The sequence below is a fragment of the Scomber scombrus genome, chromosome 6 (assembly GCF_963691925.1).
Source record: "Scomber scombrus chromosome 6, fScoSco1.1, whole genome shotgun sequence".
Lineage (NCBI taxonomy): Eukaryota > Metazoa > Chordata > Actinopteri > Scombriformes > Scombridae > Scomber > Scomber scombrus.
In genome coordinates, this window is record NC_084975.1 from 12,507,168 (window position 1) to 12,532,954 (window position 25,787).

The 25,787-nt window shown below is 39.3% G+C and overlaps 3 protein-coding genes across 3 annotated transcripts; 1 reads left to right on the forward strand and 2 right to left on the reverse strand.

Moving 5' to 3' along the window:
• Nucleotides 1-388: 388 nt before the first annotated feature.
• Nucleotides 389-6,986, forward strand: ldha (lactate dehydrogenase A4). Its single transcript, XM_062420356.1, has 8 exons — nt 389-493; nt 2,693-2,818; nt 3,539-3,656; nt 3,800-3,973; nt 4,083-4,256; nt 4,433-4,550; nt 5,444-5,567; nt 5,708-6,986. The coding sequence occupies exons 2-8, from the start codon at nt 2,693-2,695 to the stop codon at nt 5,870-5,872; spliced, it is 999 nt and encodes a 332-aa protein (XP_062276340.1). The 5' UTR covers nt 389-493; the 3' UTR covers nt 5,873-6,986.
• A 344-nt stretch (nt 6,987-7,330) lies between these two features.
• On the reverse strand, nt 7,331-16,121 carry tsg101a (tumor susceptibility 101a). Its single transcript, XM_062421375.1, has 10 exons — nt 15,740-16,121; nt 15,202-15,289; nt 15,022-15,087; nt 14,210-14,373; nt 12,441-12,567; nt 11,728-11,785; nt 11,395-11,489; nt 9,292-9,494; nt 8,923-9,162; nt 7,331-8,812 (listed from the first exon to the last, which is right to left on the reverse strand). Exons 1-10 carry the CDS (start codon nt 15,779-15,781, stop codon nt 8,723-8,725), a joined length of 1,173 nt encoding a protein of 390 aa, XP_062277359.1. The 5' UTR covers nt 15,782-16,121; the 3' UTR covers nt 7,331-8,722.
• Nucleotides 16,122-19,626: 3,505 nt separating this feature from the next.
• Nucleotides 19,627-23,521, reverse strand: LOC133981779 (uncharacterized). Its single transcript, XM_062420631.1, has 8 exons — nt 23,438-23,521; nt 23,088-23,321; nt 22,840-22,996; nt 22,655-22,728; nt 21,329-21,416; nt 21,144-21,209; nt 20,325-20,488; nt 19,627-20,074 (listed from the first exon to the last, which is right to left on the reverse strand). The coding sequence occupies exons 1-8, from the start codon at nt 23,519-23,521 to the stop codon at nt 19,949-19,951; spliced, it is 993 nt and encodes a 330-aa protein (XP_062276615.1). The 3' UTR covers nt 19,627-19,948.
• Between the last annotated feature and the right edge of the window lie 2,266 nt (nt 23,522-25,787).

Here is a 25,787-nt window from a genome sequence, read left to right on the forward strand (position 1 = left end):
TTAATATGATAGAAATACAAAAGAGGTGATGTTGACATATTTCATCAGCATCTTACTAACCATCCCGGTCTACAAGCGTGGGCGGTCTGTCAATTAAGTTGAGGGTTGTTTTTTTTTGGCATTTTAATTAAGCTGTCACGTGTGCATTTATGGAGGAGGCTATAAAGCGTCTCCGGGATAATATTTTGATTCTAGGTCATAGCTGAAAGTTATTACCGAAAATATATTAAAATATAAAAAAATATTGATTACCACGATACTGCTCTATGAAGAGTATCACGTGTGTGAATACAGATTGCCGCACCTATCCTGTCTTGGACGTGACAGGAGCCACGCTCAGCCACAGACCCGCCCGATCTCACGTCACGGAGGAGGTTGTCTTTAAATACCGGGATACTCAACTTCCTAGGCACCACTTCTGCGGAAAAGCTGCACACAGGAGGAGCCGCCACATTCCAGCTCGTGTTTCTAGCCTTCTAACTAAAGCCTCAAGGTAAGACAACCCGTCTGGATAAAATATCAAACAATCCATCGTCCATAGACTGCTCCTCTGGCTTCTGCGATCTTACATTGTGAGTAGTTTTTTCAGTCTGCATTGATAAACGTGCGCTCAGAGAGGACTCCAACAACATGATGCGCATTTAAAGAGGATACGGAGTGGGGCGTGTCACTCAGTAATCAATAGCATTGATTGGTTGTGTCTGAGGCTATCATCGACTTCGGTTTTTTGAAAATTAATCTTATCAGGCCATGTGCCGCTTGTTGGGTGTGAAAATGAGCAACAGAGAGGAAACAGGATGTAGGCCTGTATAAGTTTTCTACTTGTTGCAAAAGCGATCATCATCATCATCATCGTCAAAATCATCGGTTAAATGAATGGGGTGAAAGAAAGAATGGATTGATGTTATGGACAGATGACAATTATTGAAACATTACAGTTTTATTCATACTGGGATCCGTGTGTATAAGATTTAAGCAGCTTATGCCATGATAATTTCTAAATAAGAAGTCAGAGCTGATCGTGGTTTGAATCTAACATCAGAGGGATTCTCATTGATGGAATATCCGCAGTGTTACACAAGTGGTTACGCAGGTCCTTTGCTGCCCGTGGTGGTCCAGGCAGCAGTCTTGAACCTGGTTCAGGAAACGCAGCACATTCTTGATGGAAATGATGTGGGTGCTGCAGGCATGTTATCATAGGTGTTTCACTGTTTTGCCAGACCTACACAGAAGTCACTTTTAGTATCATGTAAATGGGATCTTTGAAATATTGATCTACTATAACACTCTAATTAGGAAATGTAAGCTACTCAATCAGTCTAATGCTATTGGCACAGCATTGTGGATGAACTGCCAGCCACAGCCTGTTGGCAGCTGTTGGTGAAATTCATCTCGCATGCGTCTCTTTGAGTAGTGCAGAAGCAAGATATGTTCACAGTACTCTGCAAAATAGTCAAATGAAAGATCAAATGGTGAACTCCAGCCATGATACCTGACACCCCATCAGATCACAGCAAGGCCTTCACTGGCCTGCTGGTGACCACATGAAGTAAATGTTATAATGTACAAGGAAATATGATAATACAAGCATTCACATAGCAGGTTTAGTCGTCCAGTTGTGTGGCAGCTACCTACTTAAAATCTCAGATATTAATGTAATCCAAAACTTGACACCAAACACACATCTCTCTGTAACTATATCATATTAAGTTATTTCAGCTACTAATAATCCTCCTTGTAATCCTCATTCAATCATGCTACTAAGGAAGTTATAGTACATCCTATTTCAACAGTATAGGAGGGACTATCAGTGGTACTGTACCACCAAAGGCTCCTCTTGTTAGGCGTAAACGCAGCTCACCTCAGGGGTCAGATGTGGTATATAGTAATCTCCCAGCTCACCTCTGAGTGAAAGATAATTGGATAACAAGATATTCTGTATGACTGTCCCACTTACTATATCCTACTATTGTGTGCAAACTCACCACAGAGAGGTCTTAAATATCCTCAAGGCAGGTATTACAGTGTATTACTCCTGCTAGGCACAGCACTACATGCTTCTTTGCACCTCACAGTGGAGAACCAGCCTAGTCATGCTAGTAAAAGCCTTCTCATGTGTGCACATTCAGCCAGGCCTGCTCAAGCAGGAAACATAAATAGTAGTGTGTTGCGTCATCTGTGGATGGTCTGTGTTGCACAGAGACAGGCTGCAGTACTTTCCAGGCAGTGGTTGCCATGGAGACCCATAGAGGCGCAGTAAAGCAATAAGTATTATAGGAACCATTTATGGAAGTAATTATGATTAAGAGTGGTGGTCATGAAACAGTTTGACTAAACTCTTGTGGTTGTTAGAAGTTGTGTCTTGGTGTAATGAAAAGGGCATACATTCATTGCGTCATGGGTATGAAGTGAGTCACACATGGATTTCCATTTTATTGGTTCAGTCAGTGTGGCACAAGACAGCAGTCACGTACACCCTTGTGTGGGCCTGTTAGTACAAACTCATTCAAGCTGTGACATGCATTATGCAGCACTGTTGCTGTTCCGCTCTCACCTTCCCTCTTCCCCATTTATATTTTCTGTACCTGCTTACCTACTTTTTTCCATCACCTCTTCATTCTCCCTGTATTTTTCTTATTCTTCCCCCATGACTTTCACTCATTCTCCTCCCATGCCTCTTGATTTTCCGCAGATGACCACCAAGGAGAAACTGATCACCCATGTGATGAAGGAGGAGCCCACTGGCACCAGGAACAAGGTGACAGTGGTGGGTGTCGGTATGGTGGGCATGGCCTCCGCCATCAGCGTCCTGCTCAAGGTGAGACAAAAGAAAGAGAAATGTGAGACGTGAAGTGAGAAAGGAGTAATGTTTGGTTGTTATCAGTAAAGAAGCGATGAAAGGATTAGAAAAACCCTTGAAAACAGCTAAATTGGATATCCATGAAAGGGAACAGCATGTTAGAAGGATTTGCAAAAATGTCTCTGATCTAGGAGCCAAACTTGCAAAGTCTGCATTCATGCAGTGTGTAGTTAGGGTTAGTGGCAGAAAATGCTACGTATGATTTATAAGAGTAAAAAATCACTGTTTATTGCTTTCTTCTAGTCAATGTCTTCTAGTCAGTGCTTAAAGGCACCAGCATCCAGTAGCACAAACAATATGATTTCTACTGATTAGTACCTCCCTCTTTGTTTGAGGGAGTGCTAACAAGTAAAATCAACCTCTGTATGTTTGGTAGGAGTCAAACATTACATCCCTGTATGTTGCCCACAATTTACAAGCTGGGTCTCTGTCGGCTGAGGAACAACAGCATCACTGGGAAACCAGGTCACAAGTCTTAGAAATAACAATGCGGCTGAATAGTCAAGGCTTGAGATGAATGGTGCTGTTTCTCACCTTTTCATATCCCTGTTATTCACTGAAAGTAACAAAGAGGTTATTCACTTTCAGCAAGCCTCACTGTAACTCAGTCTTAATACTTTACTGTATAAAGTGTATGCAAGGAGACTAATGTTTGTACGCACTGTATATGTTAACCAGGACTTGTGCGATGAGCTGGCTCTGGTTGATGTGATGGAGGACAAGTTGAAGGGTGAGGTCATGGATCTGCAGCACGGATCCCTCTTCCTCAAGACACACAAGATTGTGGGCGACAAAGGTGAGAATGTACAAAAGTAACTGTAGTATATCACTTCTGAAAAATTGGGTTATTCTGCTGTGATTGTCCAGCACTACTGTCATAAAGAGTTTTTGTCTGTAGTTGTGACAAAATATCTTCTTTTTTTTTCATCAATTTACTAGACTACAGTGTGACAGCTCACTCCAAGGTGGTGGTGGTGACTGCTGGTGCCCGTCAGCAGGAGGGTGAGAGCCGTCTTAACCTGGTGCAGCGCAACGTCAACATCTTCAAGTTCATCATCCCCAACATCGTCAAGTACAGCCCCAACTGCATCATGCTGGTGGTCTCCAACCCAGGTTAGACAGACAGGGGTATGAATGGGTGAGGATGGATGGTAGTGTGAATGGATACTGGAGTAATCTGTGTAATCCATATGACGTAAATATAATTCTTCTATCTTCTCAGTGGACATCCTGACCTATGTGGCCTGGAAGCTCAGTGGCCTGCCCCGTCACCGTGTCATTGGCTCTGGCACCAACCTGGACTCTGCCCGTTTCCGTCACATCATGGGAGAGCAGCTCCACCTCCACCCTTCCAGCTGCCACGGCTGGATCATTGGCGAGCACGGAGACTCCAGTGGTATGCAACTCTGACTAAAAATCTAATCCGTTCTAGCCTTACACTACATACTTTGTTGGTCTGTGGAACATTGTGTAATACAACTACATCATTTACATGTCTTATGTTGCCTTTGTCTATAAGATTTGTGTTCAAGATGAACTAATTTATTACTATTCTTTGTTTGCTTCTCATAGTGCCTGTGTGGAGTGGTGTGAATGTTGCCGGAGTTTCTCTTCAGGCCCTCAACCCAAAAATGGGGACTGACGGTGATGCTGAGAAATGGAAGGACGTACACAAGCAGGTGGTTGCTGGGTGAGTACAGTTTCTTTCTCGGTATTCCATCAATGAGCTCTCACCTTCATCAATTTAATCTGGAAAGCAAGCAGCAATGTGTGCACAGGCCATCTGTCCAGTATTGAGGTGGGAGCTATAAACATGATGGTTTATTGACACAGATCTTGAGGGTTAAATGAACCATATTCATGCTTGCCTGTTAAAACAAAGAATAAAAACAGTCAGAGTTGGATCAAATGGAGCTGAGCATCCCTGGTGAGAAATTAGAATAGGGCTGTGAGCCAGAGGCAGGTATACAGTGTTTCACCACAGTACCATTATACAGTAGTGCTCATGACCTCATCTACACTCCTGGGTCTGACAGTATTAAATCCTGGTCAAAGACAGGTTCACCATGATGTATTCATGTTATCTAATCTGCAGAGCTGAAGGTCTGCTGTTGGATTTGATATTTGAGTTGTATCTTGTGAAAGTGAAGTGATGCAACAGGTTTTCACTTCTGTAAACTTACTGTACCAGTATTTCATTGTCAGCCAGCAGACATGTCTTATCTTGCAAAGAGACTAGGCAGGTCAGCCATGTACAACACAATACAGCACGTGCTTTATGGTTTAAGTTTGCAAAGGTTTCTGGTATGAAATAAAATATTTAAAAAGAGGGACAGAGACAGGGGGTAAAATGAACACTAGGATGTCTCAACAGAGAAGAAAGAACGTTATCAAAGGTACAAAGTAAGGATAGGCCTTATTTTAAATAGACATACAGTACATAACTTTTAAATGTATGAAATGGGGATACATCCATGGCTGTTCATGTTTCTCTATAGAGTTAGTTTGAAAACATTCTTACATAACTAAACATCTCCAGTCCAGATTGAGTTAAATTTTTCTCTGACTGTGTGTGCGCTGCAGAGCCTATGATGTTATCAAGCTGAAGGGCTACACTTCCTGGGCCATTGGTATGTCTGTGGCTGACCTGGTGGAAAGCATCATGAAGAACCTGCACAAAGTGCACCCAGTGTCCACACTGGTCAAGGTGAGAACTCTAGGACATGCATTTCACTGTCAGGCAAATCCAGGATGATTATATTCAACCTATTCACTAACTTACAAAAAATGGATATTTTTGTAACGTTTTCCTTGCTGTCTCCCTTGTGTCCTTTCTTTATCTGATAGGGCATGCATGGAGTGAAGGATGACGTCTTCCTGAGCGTCCCCTGTGTCCTGGGCAACAGCGGTCTGACAGATATCATTCACATGACACTGAAGCCCGAGGAGGAGAAGCAGTTGGTGCAGAGCGCTGAGACCCTGTGGGGTGTACAGAAGGAGCTCACCCTGTAAAGAGCACTCCTCTGAATTCCCCCGTCCGCTCTGAAACCACACAATACTGTGTGGTTAACTCCCTCCTACTGTACCGTCTGTGTCCTTCGCAGCAACAGGCTAATGAGACCACTTGAATATCTTAAAAAGCCAAGTGTTTGTAGCTAAACAAGTAGAAACTACACATTACCATCAGATATTCACATATGGGTGTCATTTTCCTTTGCTGCCTCCCATCCGCCTTCCTCCCTCCATGACTGAATTCTTGGAAACACAGCTCTTAACTTGAGCCTTTGAGCTCAGCCTGTGTTGGAGGGAAGGGGTATGTATGTATCTGTTGTCTCGTCTTTCCAAAAGATATAGGGCCTCTGAATATTGAGAGTAAATACCCTATACCGTTTGTCACTGTGTACTGTTGCTGCTTCTTCTGTACACTCCCTGTGCATAGTTTGTATTTATTCTGTGATTGTTGCCAGTTGGTTTTTTTCCACTTGGTAATCTCTGTTTATTTTATTTTTTTCGGAGTATAATGGAGACATTCCATTCTCTATGAGGAGGGCTTCCTATCCACCTACAGTCGTAACAACACTGCTGCATATCACTGGGCCAAACTCCTGTGATACCAAAGTACCTTATCATTTGAGAAAATCAATGCTACACCTACTTTTTTGGCAGTGAAGCTTTTGTAAACAAACTTACCGGTAACCACAAGTGCACTGACAAAACTGTTTAAAAGGCAAGGTTAAAGGGGTTTGTAATAAGGTGATCTGCCACAATTTCACATAGCAAAGAGATAACAGAGAGCCAATGGAAAGAGTCAGCTTGGATCATGACAGTCGGGTTATGAATCATAACAGAAGTTAACAATGAAGGTGTTGTTCGCACAACCAAGATACCCTTAAAAGGTTTTGTATTTATTTTTCTCCACCTGACTCCTGAAAAAGGACATCAAGTTCTGAGAAGAAAATATGGTATTACTTAAAGCTGTTAATACTGTTGATATATTGATGTCCCATCATCAGAAATGGTCTGTTAACCACCTGACTAACTAAGGCACTGTACCCGTCATGGCACGTGGATATTTATTTTTATTTGCTGTAACATCAAATAAACCTGCCAGGATAATGATACAAGACTGTCCTTTGTCCTTTCCTGTTTTTGCCATCCAGCCTAGCTAAAGGCAGTTTGTATGTATGTGTACAGAGCAGCTGAATCAGTACATACCTACACATCAACACAAAACAGATCAGAGGTTTTTATGCAGGTGAACAAAATGTGGTCACTAAATTCTATACATATCATGGCTAGGTGAGTTTTCTGTGATTTGATCTACCCTGCTGCTGCATGGCAGACAAACTAACTTAGTAAAGTGTCCATCCCATGATTATAAAAACGATATATTATAATTGACCTAGGCCAGTTCCCGTGACAGTCAGCACTGCTGACAGACTTCTGAATTCAATGACAAAGGCAAAAAAATGAGCCATTAAATCAGATTTATTTTATTATAACTGATTTACATAAATCTACAGATATAAAAGAACTGGTGGTCTATGGTTGAAATGAAAACAAGAAAAAAATAACAGTAGATATTCTATCATACAATTCAAAGTGCATTTAGTAAAAGGCTAATTTAAATGAGACCTGTTCGCAAATATTACATAAGTTAAGTTTTGATTAGTACAATAGTTCTTTTTGTACCCTCCAACAGTCGCGCTTTATACACACCCTTTTCCTTTATTTCACTGAAAACCTAAACTTCTCATCAGAGCTGAGAATGAGTAGACCGCACAAGGAAAACAGAAGAAAAAGAAAAATACAGAATTTCCTTTGTAACACCTTAGAATTAATTATGTCAAGACTGTCATCCACCTCAAACAGAGTAAAACAACTACTGTACATGATTGACTGGTTAACGCAGCCTAGAAGTCAAACTGGAGTGTGGACCTGAGCAGCTGACATACAATGAAAGATCCTCACACACACTAGCGTAAAGAGACACACAGGACAGGGAAAAACATAATGGACAAGTGCCATGGGAGCTTAAATCTAGCACCATAACAGACCCAAACGAGACAGTGAAGAAACAAGGTTTAGGTTAATCATCACTTCTACTGTATAAAAAGTGACTCAATGGCTATGTGACCCAGACCTTATACAGCAATAAATCATGAGACTGACCCCTAACCTTCCTGAAAGGTTGCCCTGGGTATTAATATCAGACCCTAACCTTTTCACCAGGAGGGGTGTGGACATACAGGGCCCTCTACAAAGCCCCACTTTACCGGCCCCTAACAATTTGTGCTTACTAGCCAAAAGACTTTGTCTGGCAAATGGATGGTTAACAGAACCTGTGGGCTATCCTCGAGTGCAGCATATACAGGTCAACACACTAGCTCACTCTGTACGCCAACCCAATCAAACCCTCAAACACTGTCACACAGAGGTCTCACGCCTCACTTTTACCAATATGACATGTGTGTTAAGCATATTTTTGTGTCAACCACAGTAACTGGTGCACAACATGGTGACTTTTTATATTATATTGGGGCAAAAAAGTAACGGTGTCATATGCGGGTCATGACTGTAACTGCAAACGCAAACTGATCTTATGTGTTACATCGTACTAGATTTTTACTAGAAATTTCCCTGTGTTAAACAACACAGTTCTTTATAAATGTTGTATTTTCAACTATTCTCCACCATTGCTATTCAGATTTCTGTCTCAGAAGAACAGATTTTTATTAAGAATTAAAAATGAGGTTGGATGTTTGAACTACAAGAAGACATTCAAAGGGAATAAAAGTAATGGGGAAGAGAAGAGAGCAAGAAAGCATGGAGATATGAATTATTCCAGGTAGTCAGTGTGGGTCAGTAGAGGTCACTAAGGCCAGCAGTCTTGCGGGCTTTCTGCATGAGGGCACGGAGCTGGAACTGCTTCCTGGACAGAAGGCGTACGTGCTGAAACAGAAGAGAAAAAGAGTCAACAACGCTTAAAACCACAGATGACTTAAGTGAATGTATGCTTGTGTTGCTGATGCAGTAGTTTGTAGTTGTGTTGAAATGGCCACCTTGAGAAAAACCTCCAGGTCTATGACGCCCCTGCGCAGGGCCTCTCCCAGGTAGAAGATAGTGTCCTCAATTGCATTTTCCTCAGCATACAGGTTCAGGATCTGCTTGTACAGTGGAGCTGTGGGCACAATGACGTCATCGATGTCATTGTTCTCCGATTGGTTCTCCATCTTCTCCAAGGCGTCACTTAGCTCCTCGTCCTTTCTCTTCAGCAACTCAATGTTCCTGTCAACCTCGTTCTAGTGGAAACATCATCACAGCAACACAAAATAAATCTTCTTATTAAAAAAGAAATAATGCTAAAAGAGACCTGATAAAAGTAGAGGACAGAAAAAAGAAAATGCAGATTTAACATGGGAAATTCTCACCACTTCCTGGTCCAGTCTTGAGACCATGTCCTCGAGTTTCTGATGTCCCTTCTTGAGGTCTTCCTCTGTTCGTTTCAGAGCATCCAGCTCTGCCTGAGCTCTGTCCATTTCCTCCTTCATCCTCCAGCGAAGTTTGTCACTTACAGCTGAAATCAGGGATGCACGGATGGTGTCCTCACCTATGGTACCATCTCTGCTTGGACCTTATAAAGAAAGATATTTTGAAGCGATGTGAGACAGTGGATAGTCAATGTCCTGTCCTCAACAAGGTATAAGGTACCTGTCTTCAAAATAAAAATCTGAAAAATCAGGTAAAATAAATGACAACTTAGACTAAATACAGATCTATACAGACTATCTGTTTTTGCGATAGGAATAAAAAGATTACAGTGTTTGAATTCTTAAAACACTAGAGATATGGGGCACTATTGAAATGTGAAATGTTAGCTAGTATTACAGGTGCCAAAAGAAGCCTCACAGAGACACCAGCTGCTTCAAGATCAAGTAAGTTAAATGTGAATAGATGAGTGACAAATTAAATTTAAAAAAACATCACGTGTAAAGGATTGGTTAGGACACCATAAACCACACGAAGAGCTTAGATGCCACTTGGTTTAGATTACCCAAGTCTCTGGAACTCTACTGAAGGGATTAACGCCATTCTTCCAAAGGATATTCCCTTGTTTGGGGTTTGATGACACTGGTAGGGAGCATTATCTATCCAACATCTACCAACAGTGTTCAGTTGTGTTGAGATCTGGTGACTGTGGAGATCAAACATCTGGTTCCTATCCTTATCACAGTTATTAAACTATTCAGTGACACCCCCCCATGCCCTGTATGGAAACATCTGTATTCACTACATTTCTACACTCATTTTGTTGTTAATGTTTTTTCTTTAATTTGTCATCCATCTGTAATTACCTGCCATTTGATGCAGTGGTTATAACTTAAATGATATACAAGATAACAAGTGTTATTGGATTGTCCCTACAGATGGCTGTGAGAATAAAGGGAGGATGCTTACGACACACAGAGTAACTAGAAATAAAGCACTGTACAGTATAGTAGTACAATCCATAGAAAATACCCACAATAAACCCTATTTTTGGAAAATGTATGATTCAGCGTATTTTTTGAGACTTTGACAGAGAAGAGCAGACTTAAGTGTAAGGTCATTTTAAGGTTATTTGTGATGGTATATTGGAATGGAATAAATTCAAACGTTCTTCTGATATTTTGTTCCCAGTATATATACAGCAATGGGGGGAAAAAACTATACCCTAAACCCAAAGCTGATAAATACCAGGTTATGTAATAGTAAATGTCTTCAGAGTCAAGACCACGGCACGGACAGTACAGTCTGGAGTCAGCACTACAAATGTCAGAGTTGATTCAGTCTTGAGATCTGAGCAGTCTACAGGCAAAGTCTACTAAATATAGGAGACCACTAAAGCTCCTCCAGCAGGCCAGTCCCTGACCAGCATTTCACTGCTGCTAACTGATGCTGGGACAGCACATGGGTCCCTGATCATAGCTCTGTCTTTGTGTGGAGTTACTGTTCCCATCCTAAATATAGTGCTGTGTGCTTCAGAGGTATAAGGCGTGCAGGGCTACAGGGGGGACTGTTGCTTTTCCTTCAAGTCTACTGTATCCTTTGGCCTTTAATGCTCCCAACTCTAGTTACACTATCGACCTTTCACTGGCAGCTCAGCGCGCCACCAAAGTCAGAGGGTGAGAGAGTTTGAGTCAGAAGGTCAAGTGTCTTAATACAGGGTTAACTAAAGGCCCTGGGATGATGTGCAGGTTTTGTTTTGTCTTGTCTGGGGTGAATTAACCATTGGCTTAATATTTAATCACTGTGTTGCAATATCACGATACACCAGAAACTGTTTAGTATTGGATGAAGCAAAACGCACACTGTATTTATTTGTTGGTTTACATGTGGATCTAAGAGAGACGTGTATGAAGAAGTGTAGACAGTAACAGCTTCTGAGTGAACAGATTCATCTGTATTTTCTGTTTGTGTTGTTTGTAGAAACATACATATTTAAACTATAAAATGCACCCATGAGACAGAGAAACAAAAAATGTAATACATACCCACAGTGGAGACTGGAGTCTGAGTGGGGTAGTGTGCAGGGCCAGCAGTGGCTGGGTAAGAGTTGCCAGTGGGATATTGGTAACCTGGATAGCCTCTGCAAATAGTTACACGATCAACAAACAGTTAATGCTTTATATTTCCCATTCTCAAACATTTCTATCTCTAACTTTACGCAACAAGCGCAAATGAACAGTCTTTCAGTCATGAATATATTCAATGAACATGCCACTGGGGAAACCACAAGAGTAAACATGCTAGGACAGGTCTATTGCGAAACTGTGGGTGTGTTATCCGGTGGAGAAAGTTGATGAACTGCTTGGTAAAAATTTTACCCTGGGTTTGGATTTGGTCCATAGGGCGAGACTGCAGGCATGCCAGGCATGTAGGAAGCTGAGGTAGAGAGAGATAGTTCACAATCAGGTCTGAGACCACATAGATCAAAAAATATTTTTTCTGTGATGTGCTAGAGTGGTACCTGAGCTCCACCTGGTGCTTAAGGATATAAATGCATCATTTAAAATAAGATGCAATGTTAAGGCAAATGCACCAATACACATCAGAAACAATATAAACTTCCCAGTGCAAATATATATTTTAAAGGGATCCTGACATTCTAATGTTAAACTAGCTCTAATCTCTGTTTTATAGATGACATGTTCAAACATCATAGCAAATCCACTTGGGATTAATGATTTTACTACTTGTAAATCTACTTGAAACATTTTAAAATACAAACTTCTACTAATCTACAATGGAAAAAAACACCACTACTTTTAAACATATATCCTTAGCATAACAAAATTATAGTGTTCACTTTTTTGTCAACTATTTAAAAGATGTGTTGATTCAACTTTATAGGCAATTTCAAAGCTTCTTGTGGTGCTTAATTGAATTGTTTTTTCCCCCTAATATTTAGAAAACTGGGTGGACAAACTATCTAAAACATCTTTTAATATACAAGAGATATTTCCAGTATGTTAAAACTTGTATTAACATCATTTGGCTTCATATGAAAAGAGTCTCTTGGTGAATTTATGTGACTCACGGTTAGGGGGTCCAGCAGCTTGAAAGGCTTGGTAAGGGTTTTGAGCGGTGGGACGAGAAAACACAGGAGGCTCCTCTCCAAATACCACAATCATCACCTGAATGAGACCATACAGGTCTGACTGAGGCTGTAAAAAATACAAAGAGTTTAAATATTTATTAAAAGCTACACTTACAATTGTCCTTTTTTGTATTAATTAGCACTCATATAAAAAAAGTGTCCAGAGCTATGATTATGTTGCATCAGCAAATGTAATCACTGCCTGAATTAAGATGTTTTGTATATCACTGACTCCAGTGAGAGGAGGTCAGAGTGGATGGGAAGTGTACAAGACTCTGCCAACAGAGACTCAGGTTTGCATCTTGAGTGCTGTCTGCGGTTAGGTTTAGGCTAGATTCAAAGTCAGTTTCTATACGTTTCCCTCAGCTTAAGACTGAAGACAAACTGTGAGCTTTCATTGTTATAGCTGGGGAGAAATAAATTAGAGTTGAAAAAATCCCTGCAATGTAGAACCAATCCAAAGTCTTTAGGGCAACCCTTCATAATGGAGCGGTGACATGCAGTTCACTACGGAGGAGAATCTGAGGAAATGTTGGTATTTTCAGTCAGGCTTGTCCTTAACATAATGTTAGAGAATTAGGCTTGTTAGTGGCTGTATTTGCTGCTGTTCAAGAAAGTATTTAGAAATCTCCACACAATCAATAGGTGGGGAGATTGTCTAGTATCGCAAGACTAGGTTTAGGCAACAAAATCACTTTTGTTAAGGTGAGAAGAGATTAAAAAAAGATTGTGTCATGTATCTATAAATGACAGGAACTTCTGTCTGTCTTTTATTCGCATATCTCTCGAACCGTTCATCCGATTGATTTCAAACGTGACAGGTGTCTTGCTACAGGCAGGAGTAAGTGCAGTGCCACGTTGACGTTGTTTGGATAAGAAATGTAAAAGATATAGATAAATATATCGGTAAAAGAAGCACACATTTGCTGTTGCCGCTCTAGCCGCTGGTCACTCCCCCTCTCACACAGCACACTGAGCACAGCGCAGGACAATAGTTAGAGAGGGTATAAGGCAGCTAAGCTTTGGCAGCTAAAATGTGAAATACACTTCAGACCCTCAAAAAAATAGATGAAAATGAAAACACTTTATATAGCCCAGGCTACTTTGTAGTAAAAACACACGCAGACATCCCAACTCTCCCAGAAGTTCCGGGAGTCTCCCGCATATTGATAGCGGCACCTTGACGCCCGCAAATGAGATATAATCCTGGAATCTGGATCGAGCAAGCAAGAGTGCGCTGTAGAGAGTGACTGCGCGTGTGTGTGTTTGTGTGACTATCAATGCAGTGCGTGTGGGGGCAAAGCGTCCTGATAGCTCTGTGTCGCAGATTATTAGACTAATCGCACCCCCCTAACGGACCGAATTTTGCTGTAGTTTCTATTAGATAGATCAGATATTTTGGTGGATTTTCACATTATGCTGAGAGAAAATGTAAATCAGCAGCATTACATTTCCAGCTAAACAAACATATTTGCTGTTGCACTTAAGTTAAATATGAAGTTCATTTCTAGGAGAGAGGGTGTGGTATACTGTATGTTAAAAATGTCACTGCTCCACTCAAACCTTTTATGAAAAGGGTTTTGCAAATATTTTATACTGTTTTCATTACTCCTGTTTAATCTATATTTTTACATTGCATGCTGTTTTCACACATAAGCAGTCAATAATTAATACTGATAAATTATAATATTTGACGACACCACACTCACGTGCTTCCACTCATGTAGATAAGGCAGGTAGATCTTGCCATTGGCATCAATATGTTTGCCAGTTTTGATCATCATGGCACTGGTAGGTTTGACAAAACATATGGGAGGGTTGTAGGGGTATGTGTCCAATAACCACAGACACACTGGGATGTTGTAGACATTGCCTACAGAAAAAAAATATGACTGTTTTAAGTCCCATCAATATCACCAACCCACTATTACACAGACAAGCGGTATGCTATTATAAGGCACTCTAATATACTGTTCATGAAACTACAGGGGATCTCTAAATTAAGTATGTCAATTATGACATATTGTAAATTTTACATTTACAGCCCTGCAACCTCATGCTGATATTTTGCAACATGGCAATGTATGTTAGTAGTCCCAACATCAAAGTTGAGACACTGTAGCTTGGGTTTGAAGCTCATTATGAAATATTCTATTAGAAAACATATTTTAGATTTAATTTACACCTTGATGTCAGAACAGTGGGGAAACTGGCAGATGAAGGAAATGGTGCAACATGCTTTTTAATGGAAAGATTGTTCTAAAATCATGTGCTTTGGTTCGAGCAGATTCCATCTCCACCTCCCCAAGTGACACACAACAAGTCATTTACTTACCACAGTACTATTGGGTGTTTGTTTCAAAAAGTGTGAGATAAAAAGAACAAGAGCTACAGAGGCCGGTGAAAGAGTGAAAGCGTAGGTGAGAAAAAAGCAAAAGGAAACAGAAACTGGCACTTAACCTATAATGTATCATATGTTTTCATAAACAACCATGAATAAACCAACAAATAAAAAAGTTACCTCTGTAGCTTACTGGAACTGTTCCTGTTAAACTCATCAGGTCTCTTGTGGAGCCATCGTTGAACACTGAAATACAAGAAAATCCCATGACAACTAGCACAACAAATTGTATTGGTTTAATATATCACAATAAATAATTGAGCCATGGCAAAAACAGCAGATCAAAATCATTCAGTTTACCATAAGCATCCATAACTGGCTTCAAGTCTTTGTACTGGGAGATCACATTGGTTATCTCACGAACAGTCAGGTCTCTGTATTTGTATTGCTGAACAATGACACAAAACAGAGCAGAGAGATGATTATGTATTTTAATATGCTGAAAGGTTGAAACACAATTGTGAACACACATCTCCCAGAAAATAAAGTGTTGACTTATTAACTGGTGTAATTAAGCAGCCAAAGTTCTTGCCTATGAAGTAAATTCAACATTACCCACAGTATGCAGCAGCTCACTTGCTGTGTGTACACATTGTTTCATGCCAATTGCTAAGAACACAATCTGGGATCCAAAAAGGTGTCCTCGTTACCAATTAATGATTACATTAATACGGATAGATATAGGTTTAAATACTTAACTTGTGAGGAAAAACAAGACACTTAGCATCACAAATAACAGGAAATGTCAACTTGCTAAAGCTAGCTAATAGCATCATGTTTGGTATCGGACATTAACGTTAGCTGGGGTAGTGACTAAGCGGTAAAATGGCATGTTCACCTTCAGCATTTTCTTTAGTTGTCCTTCATTGACAACTGCCATGGTTTCTGAATGTTTGTTTTAACCGTCCGCTTGAAAGATGAGTAAACAGCTGACTTTTTAATCCAGCAGGAGGGGCAGCTAACACAAGCTAACGCTAGCTAGCAGGACTTGCGTGAATGCTAGGCTAACGTTAGCCCAGCCTCGGGCCTGGCTACGGTGAAGAAAATGATTTGGTTTCTTTATCAAAACCCTTCAGTCAAACAGGATGAATGCCTCTACTATTCAACGCTATTCGATGAAATAATGGATAACAGACAAAAGGTACTTTAACGGTAGTTCAAATAAGCCTAAACACAAATCTACGATCGTCAACAAAAGAAATGTCCGGCATCCCACTTAATTTCTTCCGGTCCGCAGGTGACGTCACGTGCCAGGCGAATGTTTACCAAGGTATGGTCAGGGGAATTACTAAGAGGAACAAATCACTCTATTTACCTAATGGCCAACTATTTAGTAATGAAGATTTTCTTACACGAAAAGCATTCCCTATCAAATTGAAAGAATTTAGTTCAGTAATAAACTCCATTCCCAGCGGAATGATAGAATTAATGAAAAGCTATAAAAAACAGAATGTGCAACATACCACTGTTAACACTCTTTATATAAATGGTATTGACATCCTGTGTAGAAAATGCACAAATAAACATATCAGAGAATGTTTATATAATGCTAGGAAAATAACACCACGAGGGACATTTTTTTGGAATGCTATTTTTGTGGATATTAATTGGCACAAGGCGTGGCTTATTCCTTTAAAATTTTGTGTTACAAATAAAATCAGAGAATTACATTAAAAAATACTACATAACATATACCCATCTAACACATATATCTCAAAATTCCTTGACATCGATAACAAATGTACCTTTTGTAAATCTGAACCTGAAAGTGTAACTCACTTGTTTTATGGTTGCTCATATAGCAGTACATTTTGGAAAGAACTTGAGAGCTATATACTGTGCAAAACAAAACATAAAATCAACATTGAAGGGAAGAACATTATTAATTATTTCGAATTCAAAGAAAATAAATTATGTACTATTGTCAATCTTTATATTTTATTATGAACATTTCACATCCATAAATGTAAATTTCAAAACTCATCTCCATTATTAAAGTTGTTTTTGATTGAAGTTAATTATTATAGTGACCGGGACTGATAGTGGCCTAAAGTATTCCCAGAGAATCAACAGAAAAACTAGTAATATTTTTATTTTAATCTGTTCACTTCCTTTACACTAGTTTAAGGACAGCTTGTATCAAGACGAGGAATGTGTCAACTACACAGTCATGTGATATATTGACATTGTCACAGTAAAATTCTCAAAACTCAATAATCACTTACCGACTCTAACTGAGGTATTACTGTTTTTTTTGTTTTTTTTAAACGATTCCTCACAGCCCAGTGTAGCCCTTTATCTGACTGAGGATTTCACCCTTGATATAATTAAATATCAATTCGATATCCTTCAAGCCTGGAGAGAGAGAGAGAGAGAGAGAGAGAGAGAGAGAGAGAGAGAGAGAGAGAGAGAGAGAGAGAGAGCAGTTAACACCAACTCTCTGAACACACTAATAGCTGTACCCTAACAGTAATCCTAAAGTAACGGAAGGTAATCAAGTTACATTACTTTAATATTATGGTACTTGGATTACGTTACTGACAACCATCCCAAACCTGCTTGCCACAGAGATGAAGACATCCTGTCAGGAATTGAAGAATTGGCAGTAGATGTTCTACTGCAACAACTGGGAACAAGGTTGGTTTGGTTCAAGTCTTACTATTGCAGATACTGATCTTTATTGATTTGTGTTATTGATTGTTGATATTGACTGTACTTTTTGAACTGTCTTTCTTATTTTGCCCAAATTGTCCTTGTGATTTCAGTCAGGGCTCAAGAGCCAAAGCAACATGTGGACTCAGCAAAACTGCACACACTCCCTGATCTGTGGCTGAGGGACGGTGAAAAGTTTTTGTCTTTCAGGTACGTAGTTATGCACTTTATAATAATAATAAAGTAAAACAGTGTGTCTTCACAATCACATTGTTCACTTTGGACATATCAGGTGGAAAAATAAGAAAGTATTTCCTATCCTTCATTTATCAACAACAACAACAACAGCCTGGGCCTGCACCCCGTGTCAGAATGCGGCCTTCTCCCACGGGCTGCCCCGGATGCCGAGACATAACCTTTCCCACCTGTCACCCTTGCACCCGTGTCAGAACAAGAGTTTTTTAAGTAATCTGATTTCTCTCCCAAAAGTAAACAGATTACTTGTAATCCGATTACTCTCCCAAAGTAATCTCATTACCTTTATGTGTTGTAATACAGCTGATACAGTCTAATACTATTAAACTTTAATCTCACTGTATCTTTATGAAACCTTGTGACAATTAGCTGCAGTTGCACTTTTAGAGATTACGATAATGTATTTGGGAGGTTTGCTGTGCAGGTACAAAATAAGTATTACATCAGTGTGTCTTATATAACTGCAAATATCTGTGCCACATATGTATTTCTATGTCAATATAGAAAGGTAAATATGATGATCGAGCTCTGACATAGATACAAGGTATTCCAGCTCACTCTGGTCTCACAAAAACCACCAAACCGCCCAGATATTAGAAGTCAGAGGAGGATCACTTCCCAACCGTTTTTTCTCGAACATATTTTCAGTCACTAAATAAACAAGACTATTAATTAAACTTAAAGATTAAAAATCTACCCATGACTGAGCAAAGCTGTTATTTTGGCTGGCCTGGCTCAGTTGATGTATTGCTTTGGTTGATTTTGATAACTATCCTGAACCACCAGCTGTTTTTGCACCCTGTTATCATCATCATCATCATTGCCACATTATTTTAACACCTTCAGCGTTGTGAAAAAAAGAAAACAACAGACCGGGGTCCCCATGTTTCCCTTGGAATGAGTTGGCTTATTTGCCCAAAACAGAACTGACAACATGTTCATGTCTGCTATGTATTATAGTCTAATACAACAGCCTTGCAGTAAATTCTCACTTCATGAAGGTTCTGTTATTTAGCTTCACCTCATTGATATAATGGGGTGGACACAAGATTAGAAATCCCTGTCTGTATGTTGCAGTACACTTCAACAGTAGTAGAATCTGGCACCTTTAAAATGATCATAGATTTGAAACAACACTGAAAAAGTTTAAACAAAAACTGAATATTATCAACTTCATAAATGGAGGATTTGTTGACAGTAAAAAAAGTGAAAGACACAGACAGGATTTAAAATAAAAATCTTTATTGCGCTCTTGCCTTGATGACAACATCCAGTCGTGTGGGGACAGCCTTCTCAGTGGCGGCCCCAAAGCTGTGTAACAGCTTACCTTTCCAGGTTAGAGCTGCACAGTCTGTTGAGCACTTTAAGACACTGTTGAAAACCCATCTTTTCTCCTTGGCGTTCAGTCCCAGCTAGGCGAGAATCCTTGGCTTCTTACTTTTACTCTTTTTTAAATTGAGCTCTTACTATTCCTTTATTGTTTTATTTTTAAAATGTATTATTATATTTGTGTATGATTATATTGTATTTTAATAACTGTACAGCACTTTTGTTCAACTGAGGTTGTTTTTAAATGTGCTTTATAAAGAAAGCTTGACTTGACTTGACTTGACTTGACAGTCTCAGAATATGGGAAAACGGGTCCTTTTTCTTTTGTTTGCCAGTGATTTCATTTTTTATTATTCTAAATACGAAAGAAAATCTAATCATTTTTAAATTTCTTTTTTCCTTTTTAACCAGAAAAAAGAAAAACAACTCGTATTTCAATTTAATCTTTTGTATTTTAAAACCAAAATCAAATAACTACATGTTCCTGAAAAGAAAATCGAATGACCAAAAGATACACGGACCATTCCCGCACCCATTGTGGCAGACAACCACAACGCTGAGGCATGCACACAGAATGATCATCATCTTGTGCATGTATACTCTTTAATAGACAGGGTATTACCAGGCTACAAAATGAATCGGACCATTATCTGATTAAAATTATGGATTTCACTGGGTTTTAAAATTGTTGGAAACATTTGGGATAATATAAGTAGCTACACAACTGACCAAAATACATAACATAGGTCTTGTTGTTTTTAGACATTTTAAAGTGGAATAGTTTCATATTATAATTTCAACATACTGGCATTCAAATACCAAAGTAGTTTGTCAAGGGGCTTGAGGAAGCCCCCCCACTGGGGCGAGAAAACACAGGTGGATCATCTCCAAACAGCACAATCATCACCTGAATGAGACCATTCAAGTCCGACTGAGGCTGTAAAAAAAAGAAAAGAAAGAAAAGGACAAGTTTTATTAACCAAAATAATAAATGCAGAATTCCATTTGCAATGATCAACAGGGTGGACCAAAGCTCAAATATTATTGCATATACTGTGAGACCTGCATACCAAACCTGTCTCCTAGAAATGACATTCATATACAACTAAATTGTTTCCTCAATTACATATTAATATTTATGATAATTAATACTGATAGATTATAATATTTGAAGACGCAATACTTACGTGCTTCCACTCATGTAAATAAGGCAGGTAGATCTTGCCAATGGCATCAATATGTTTGCCAGTTTTGATCATCATGGCACTGGTAGGTTTGACAAAACATATGGGAGGGTTGTAGGGGTATGTGTCCAATAACCACAGGCACACTGGGATGTTGTAGACATTGCCTACAGAAAACACATACTATGTTAACATGACTGTTTTAAGTCTCATCATTGTCATCACCCCACTAATACAATTGACAAAACCTTTGTTTTTTTGAAGCAATCTCTTGTTTTTTGTTTACAAGACAACAGGGGATCTCTAAATGAAGTTAACCACAATTATGACATATTGTACAATTTCAATTTTACCTCATGCTGATATTTAGCAACATGGCAATGTATGTTAATAGTCCCAATCTCAAAGCTGAGACACTGTAGCTTGAGTTTGAAGCTCATTATGAAATATTCTGTTAGAAAATGTACACCTTGATGTCAGAACAGTGGGAAAACTGGCAGATGAAGGAAATGGTGCAACATACTTGTTATTGAAAAGATAGTTCTAGAAATCATGTGTCTTGGTTCAGGCAGATTCCATCTTTACCTCCCAAAAAAACACACAAAACTGCATTTTCTTACCTCAGTAGTTACAGTAGGTTAGTGTGGAAGTTTGTTTCAAAAAGTGCAAGATTAAGAAAATAAGAGCCAGAGAAGCCGCAAAAGAGAATAAAAACTGGCACTAAACTTTTTTTGTCCAACCCTTTCACATTCTGTTATGGAATAATATATCATATTTTTTCATAGACAACCTTGTTATTACATATACAGAGAAAAGCATTACCTCTGTAGCTCACTGGGATTGTTCCTGTTAAACTAATCAGGTCTCTTGTGGAGCCATCGTTGAACACTGAAATACAAAAAAATCCTATTACATCTAGCACAACAAATTGTATTGTATATATATGTAAGCATACAAACTATAACTGTGACAAGACAAAAGCAGAAGACCGAAATGATTCGGTTTACCATAAGCATCCATAACTGACTTCAAGTCTTTGTACTGGGAGATCACATTGGTTATCTCACAAACAGTCAGATCTATGTGTTTGTATCGCTGAACAATGACAAAAAAACAAAAGCAAAGACAGTGTATGTTAGTATGTTTAAAGGTTGAGACACAATTGTGGATCCTCATCTAGATTGTATTACTTTTAATTCTCTTTCTGTTTTTATTGTAGAAGTATCCTACTATCATGATTTTATTTATTTAATTTTGTTCTGCTTTTATTACTTATTGTTAATTTATATGCACAGTTTTTATTAATTTATTTGCTCGACATATATTTTTTCTTATATTTGGCACTTTTCTGTTGAACTCTCCTTCTCTTGTCGAAAATGATGATAAACCGCCCTTCAGCCGAGTCGAGTGCAATACATGGGATAAGTGCAATACTGTGTAGATCAGGAGTGACTGAGTACACTTTCCTCTGTTGTTGTATTTTCTGTTCACGTTCTTTGTTGGTGTATTATGTGTCTGTGTTTGCAGCCCTGGTAGTACTGCTGTCTACAACAAATTTCCCGCAAGGCACAATAAAGTTTATCCTTATCCTTATCTGACAGAAAAAAGGTTGACATATTAACTGGTTAACCACCTTTAGCATGCAGTGGCTCACTTGCTGTGTTTGTTTCCTGCTAGGTCCATAAAAACCCAATCTAGGATCGAAATATAAAATGGGTTCGCTTTTTTTTTTCTATAATTCTTCTATCACAACTTATACTTGACCACCACTTTCCCGGTATTTTTCGTCTTATCCTGTAAAAGGTTTGATGGCATCAGTAATGTTGGTATCAGGTTTAAAAGATTTTTTAGCAGTGACTGATTAACTGTTTAACTGTTAAGAGCCCCACAAAATGTTCGTATTTCTTTAAAGCAAAAAGTTACAATCATGTGACAGTTATATGAATATGACTGTAACTTTGTAATATGTAAGATGGCAACAGTCAGAGAGGCTTTACAACGGCTCTTGAAAATATGGCGTCACTATCGGAAAAACAAAACCTAGAATACAGCTGTGTACAAATCTAGAAATGGTGAACTTGTGAAAATGTTTACAGTTAATTGACATTTAATTGGTGTTAACTGGGTAAATTATCAACACAGCTATACTAAACTGCAAAGCGTTTAATGCACCTTTATTAAACCAAAATGTTTAAAATACTAAGCTTGTCAGGAAAAACAAGCCATTTATCATTACAAACTACAGGAAATGTCAACCTGCAAACACTAATGTCACGTTTGGTATAGAGGACATTAGTTAAGATAGGTTCTTAATGGTTAATTAGCAAGTTTACCATCAGCTTTTTCTTCAGGTTACCTTTGCTGACAACTGTCATTTTTGCCGTTTTTGAAACAGGATCAGCTTGAACTGAAAACAGAATATATACTCTTATATTCTGAGAACAGCACAGATATTTTTGGAGGAATTGTGTAATTGCACAATCTGACATTATTCCAGCAAATAAACATGAGTTATTACCTGTCTTAGATATTTCTCTAATATCCTGCATCATGCGTTCTGGATTCTCTCTCAAAGCAGAAATGGAATTTGTCACAAAATCAAAACACATGTGTAGCTGGACATTGACATCAGAGGACAGGTCAGGTTCTGGACAGTCAGACGTAGACTGGTAGCTCTGAAAACATTTAAAAAGAGAAACACAACATAAACTAGAGTCTTATACACAAAATAGTGTAGCCTATATATGTATTTGTGTGCCTGATCACCTGCAGGAAGTGAATATCATCTTCAGAGAGTGAGAGCTGCTTCAGTTCATCCTCTCTCTTCCTCAGCTCAGAGATGTCCTCTTCCAGCCAATCCACGAGCACCTCAGCTCGGCTCATTGCAGCTTTCTCCTGATCTTGAATTTGTTCCTTCACAGCACACCGCCTTTTATCCGCCTTCAGGACTGTCTCTGCATAGGCTTTCTCGTTTTGATCATCTGCTGCATCTGCAGAACACTGACAATAAAACAGAAAATTAGGAATAATATCATTACTTTGACTTTATTTTAAGGAATAGGACACTAGATATTATGTGCATTTAAGTCAGTTTAAAAACATACAAGACAGTTTACCTTCAGTGCTTTCATTTTCTGTCTTAACTGCTGGAGCTGCTTCTCCTTCTCCTGTATCCCCTGCTGGTATGTTTGTGTTTTCATTCCAAATTGTTTCTGAAAATAAAATCATGTTGTTCACTGTTGAATCAAGTGGTGCAAAAAACAGTGTTACATGTCACTGACCTAAGAAACAGTACAATATTGTTATTAAGAATTTGTTTATCAATGGTTAACCTCATCAGTGGAGAAAGTTTCGAGGAGCCCAGGATGTCTTCCATCCTGGGATGAAAATGTTTATTGAAGTTTGGCCAAGGAGAATCAAAGTATTATCAACACATCCGTCTGATGCATGATGCCACCCTGATTCTGAGGAAATTGTCCTCCGTGGATAGTCTTCAAGCCTTCACAGATGTGTGAATTGTGTGTGCAATTGGAACATTTATTTCCTATGCTGTGCACAGACACTTGCAGGGAAATGACACCTAATTTTTTTAAATTTTTTTTTTAAACTTACAACTTGAATGTAGGGAGGCAGTATCCTCTGACCTTGGGTGCTATCGTAATACCGTAACACTGTTATCAAAGTGACCTTACCTTCACTGTCTCAAGGAGAAAGACAGTATGTCTCTCTGCCAAGATGATAATGCAGCCTTTACTGTGAACTCAAGGCCCATGCTTGACCTTAAATATGGAAAATTCCCTAACACAGTATAGTGTGTCTTCCTGATTCTCCATGTAATCAATACACAACATGTAGAGCAGGTAGAGATTTTTGACAATCATGAAATTGAATTTGCAAAAATAAATATTCTTACTTGTTTCTCTTTCCTCTCTTCTTCAGCTGAAACAGTGTCATGACCTTTGTGCTCATCCATCACACAAAGTTGGCAAATGCATCGTTGATCACTTCGACAATAGACTTCCATCAGCTTGTCATGCTTAGTGCAGATCTTCTCTTGTAAGGAAGTAGAAACTTCCACCAGCTTGTGCCTTTTGAAAGCTGCAGACTCATAGTGGGGCTGCAGGTGAGTTGCACAGTAAGATGCCAGACACACCAGACTTAACAGCTTTCAGCTTCTTAACAGTGCATACATCACACTCCACATCTCCTGGACCGACTTCATCCCTCACAGGAGCAGAGGGCTGTGCCCCAAGTTTCCCTGCCAAATCAGCCAGCACTGTGTTCTTGTTCAGCACAGGTCTGCTGGGGAAAGTGTGTCTACACTGAGGACAGCTGTAAACACCACCCCGATTCTCCAGGTCCCAGCAGCCATTTATACAGTCCATACAGTAGCTGTGGCCACAATGAAGAGTCACAGGATTCTTCAGGATATTCAAGCATATCGAGCAGGATAAAGTATCTGGTTCTATGTAGCTTGCTGCCATCTTGGCGATAACAGTCTCTCTTTCATTTAGGTTGAAACCAAAACTCTGTAAAACTCTGAAATAAGGGAAGTTACTATCAAAGCAGACTACACGACACAGTGGGTGTTTTTCATTATGTTAGCGTCTTGCTTCCTCATGTGTCAGCTCCTCCCAGGAAGGATGTGAAAGAAGTGACTATGCAATGTGAGGATAGAGAAATTTAATTCACCAAACAGGATATTCTGTCCTTGCACAGCACCTCAACTGTCAAATATGTAGAAGTCAGCTATCAATATGTATTATAAACTCTACAGTTTTAACTTAAAATGTTTGTACAATAAATTCAAACGTTAAACTTACTTAATAATTTATACATAACTGGAAGGGAAACCCATGCAATACACAAGCCAGAGTGAGTGAGTGAAAGAGAGAAAGAGAGAGAGAGAGAGAGAGAGAGAGAGAGAGAGAGAGAGAGAGAGAGAGAGAGAGAGAGAGAGAGAGAGAGAGAGAGAGAGAGAGAGAGAGAGAGAGAGAGAGAGAGAGAGAGAGAGAGAGAGAGAGTGAGAGAGTGTAGTGGTGATCAAGCATGCTAGAGAGTTTAGGTTATTTCTGATTGTTTCAAGTTGCTTACTCTCTAAAGGACACACAATCCTGTGGGGAGGTGCCCGGATGAATGCAGAGCTTTAACCTGGCAGCAGCTGTGGCTTCTCTGCTGTCTGTATGGAGTTCAGCCCTGCCCTTGGTCAAGCAGACACAGAAACCTGCTGCTCTTTACATCCATGACACAGCTTGGATGTATAAAGAGAACTGTATACACTCTGTTCATTCTTATGAAAGTTGCTCAGCGGTGTGTGAAGCCAGAAGGGTCTATCTCCCGGCTTGTATTTGCCATAGGTGCATTTGATCAGTTGATTGTTTCTTTTTGCATTTCAAGCACTACCTGTGCCTGGGTATTTGCCTGAGGAACACCTTACAGTTTGCAACATCGCAAAAAATTGATACC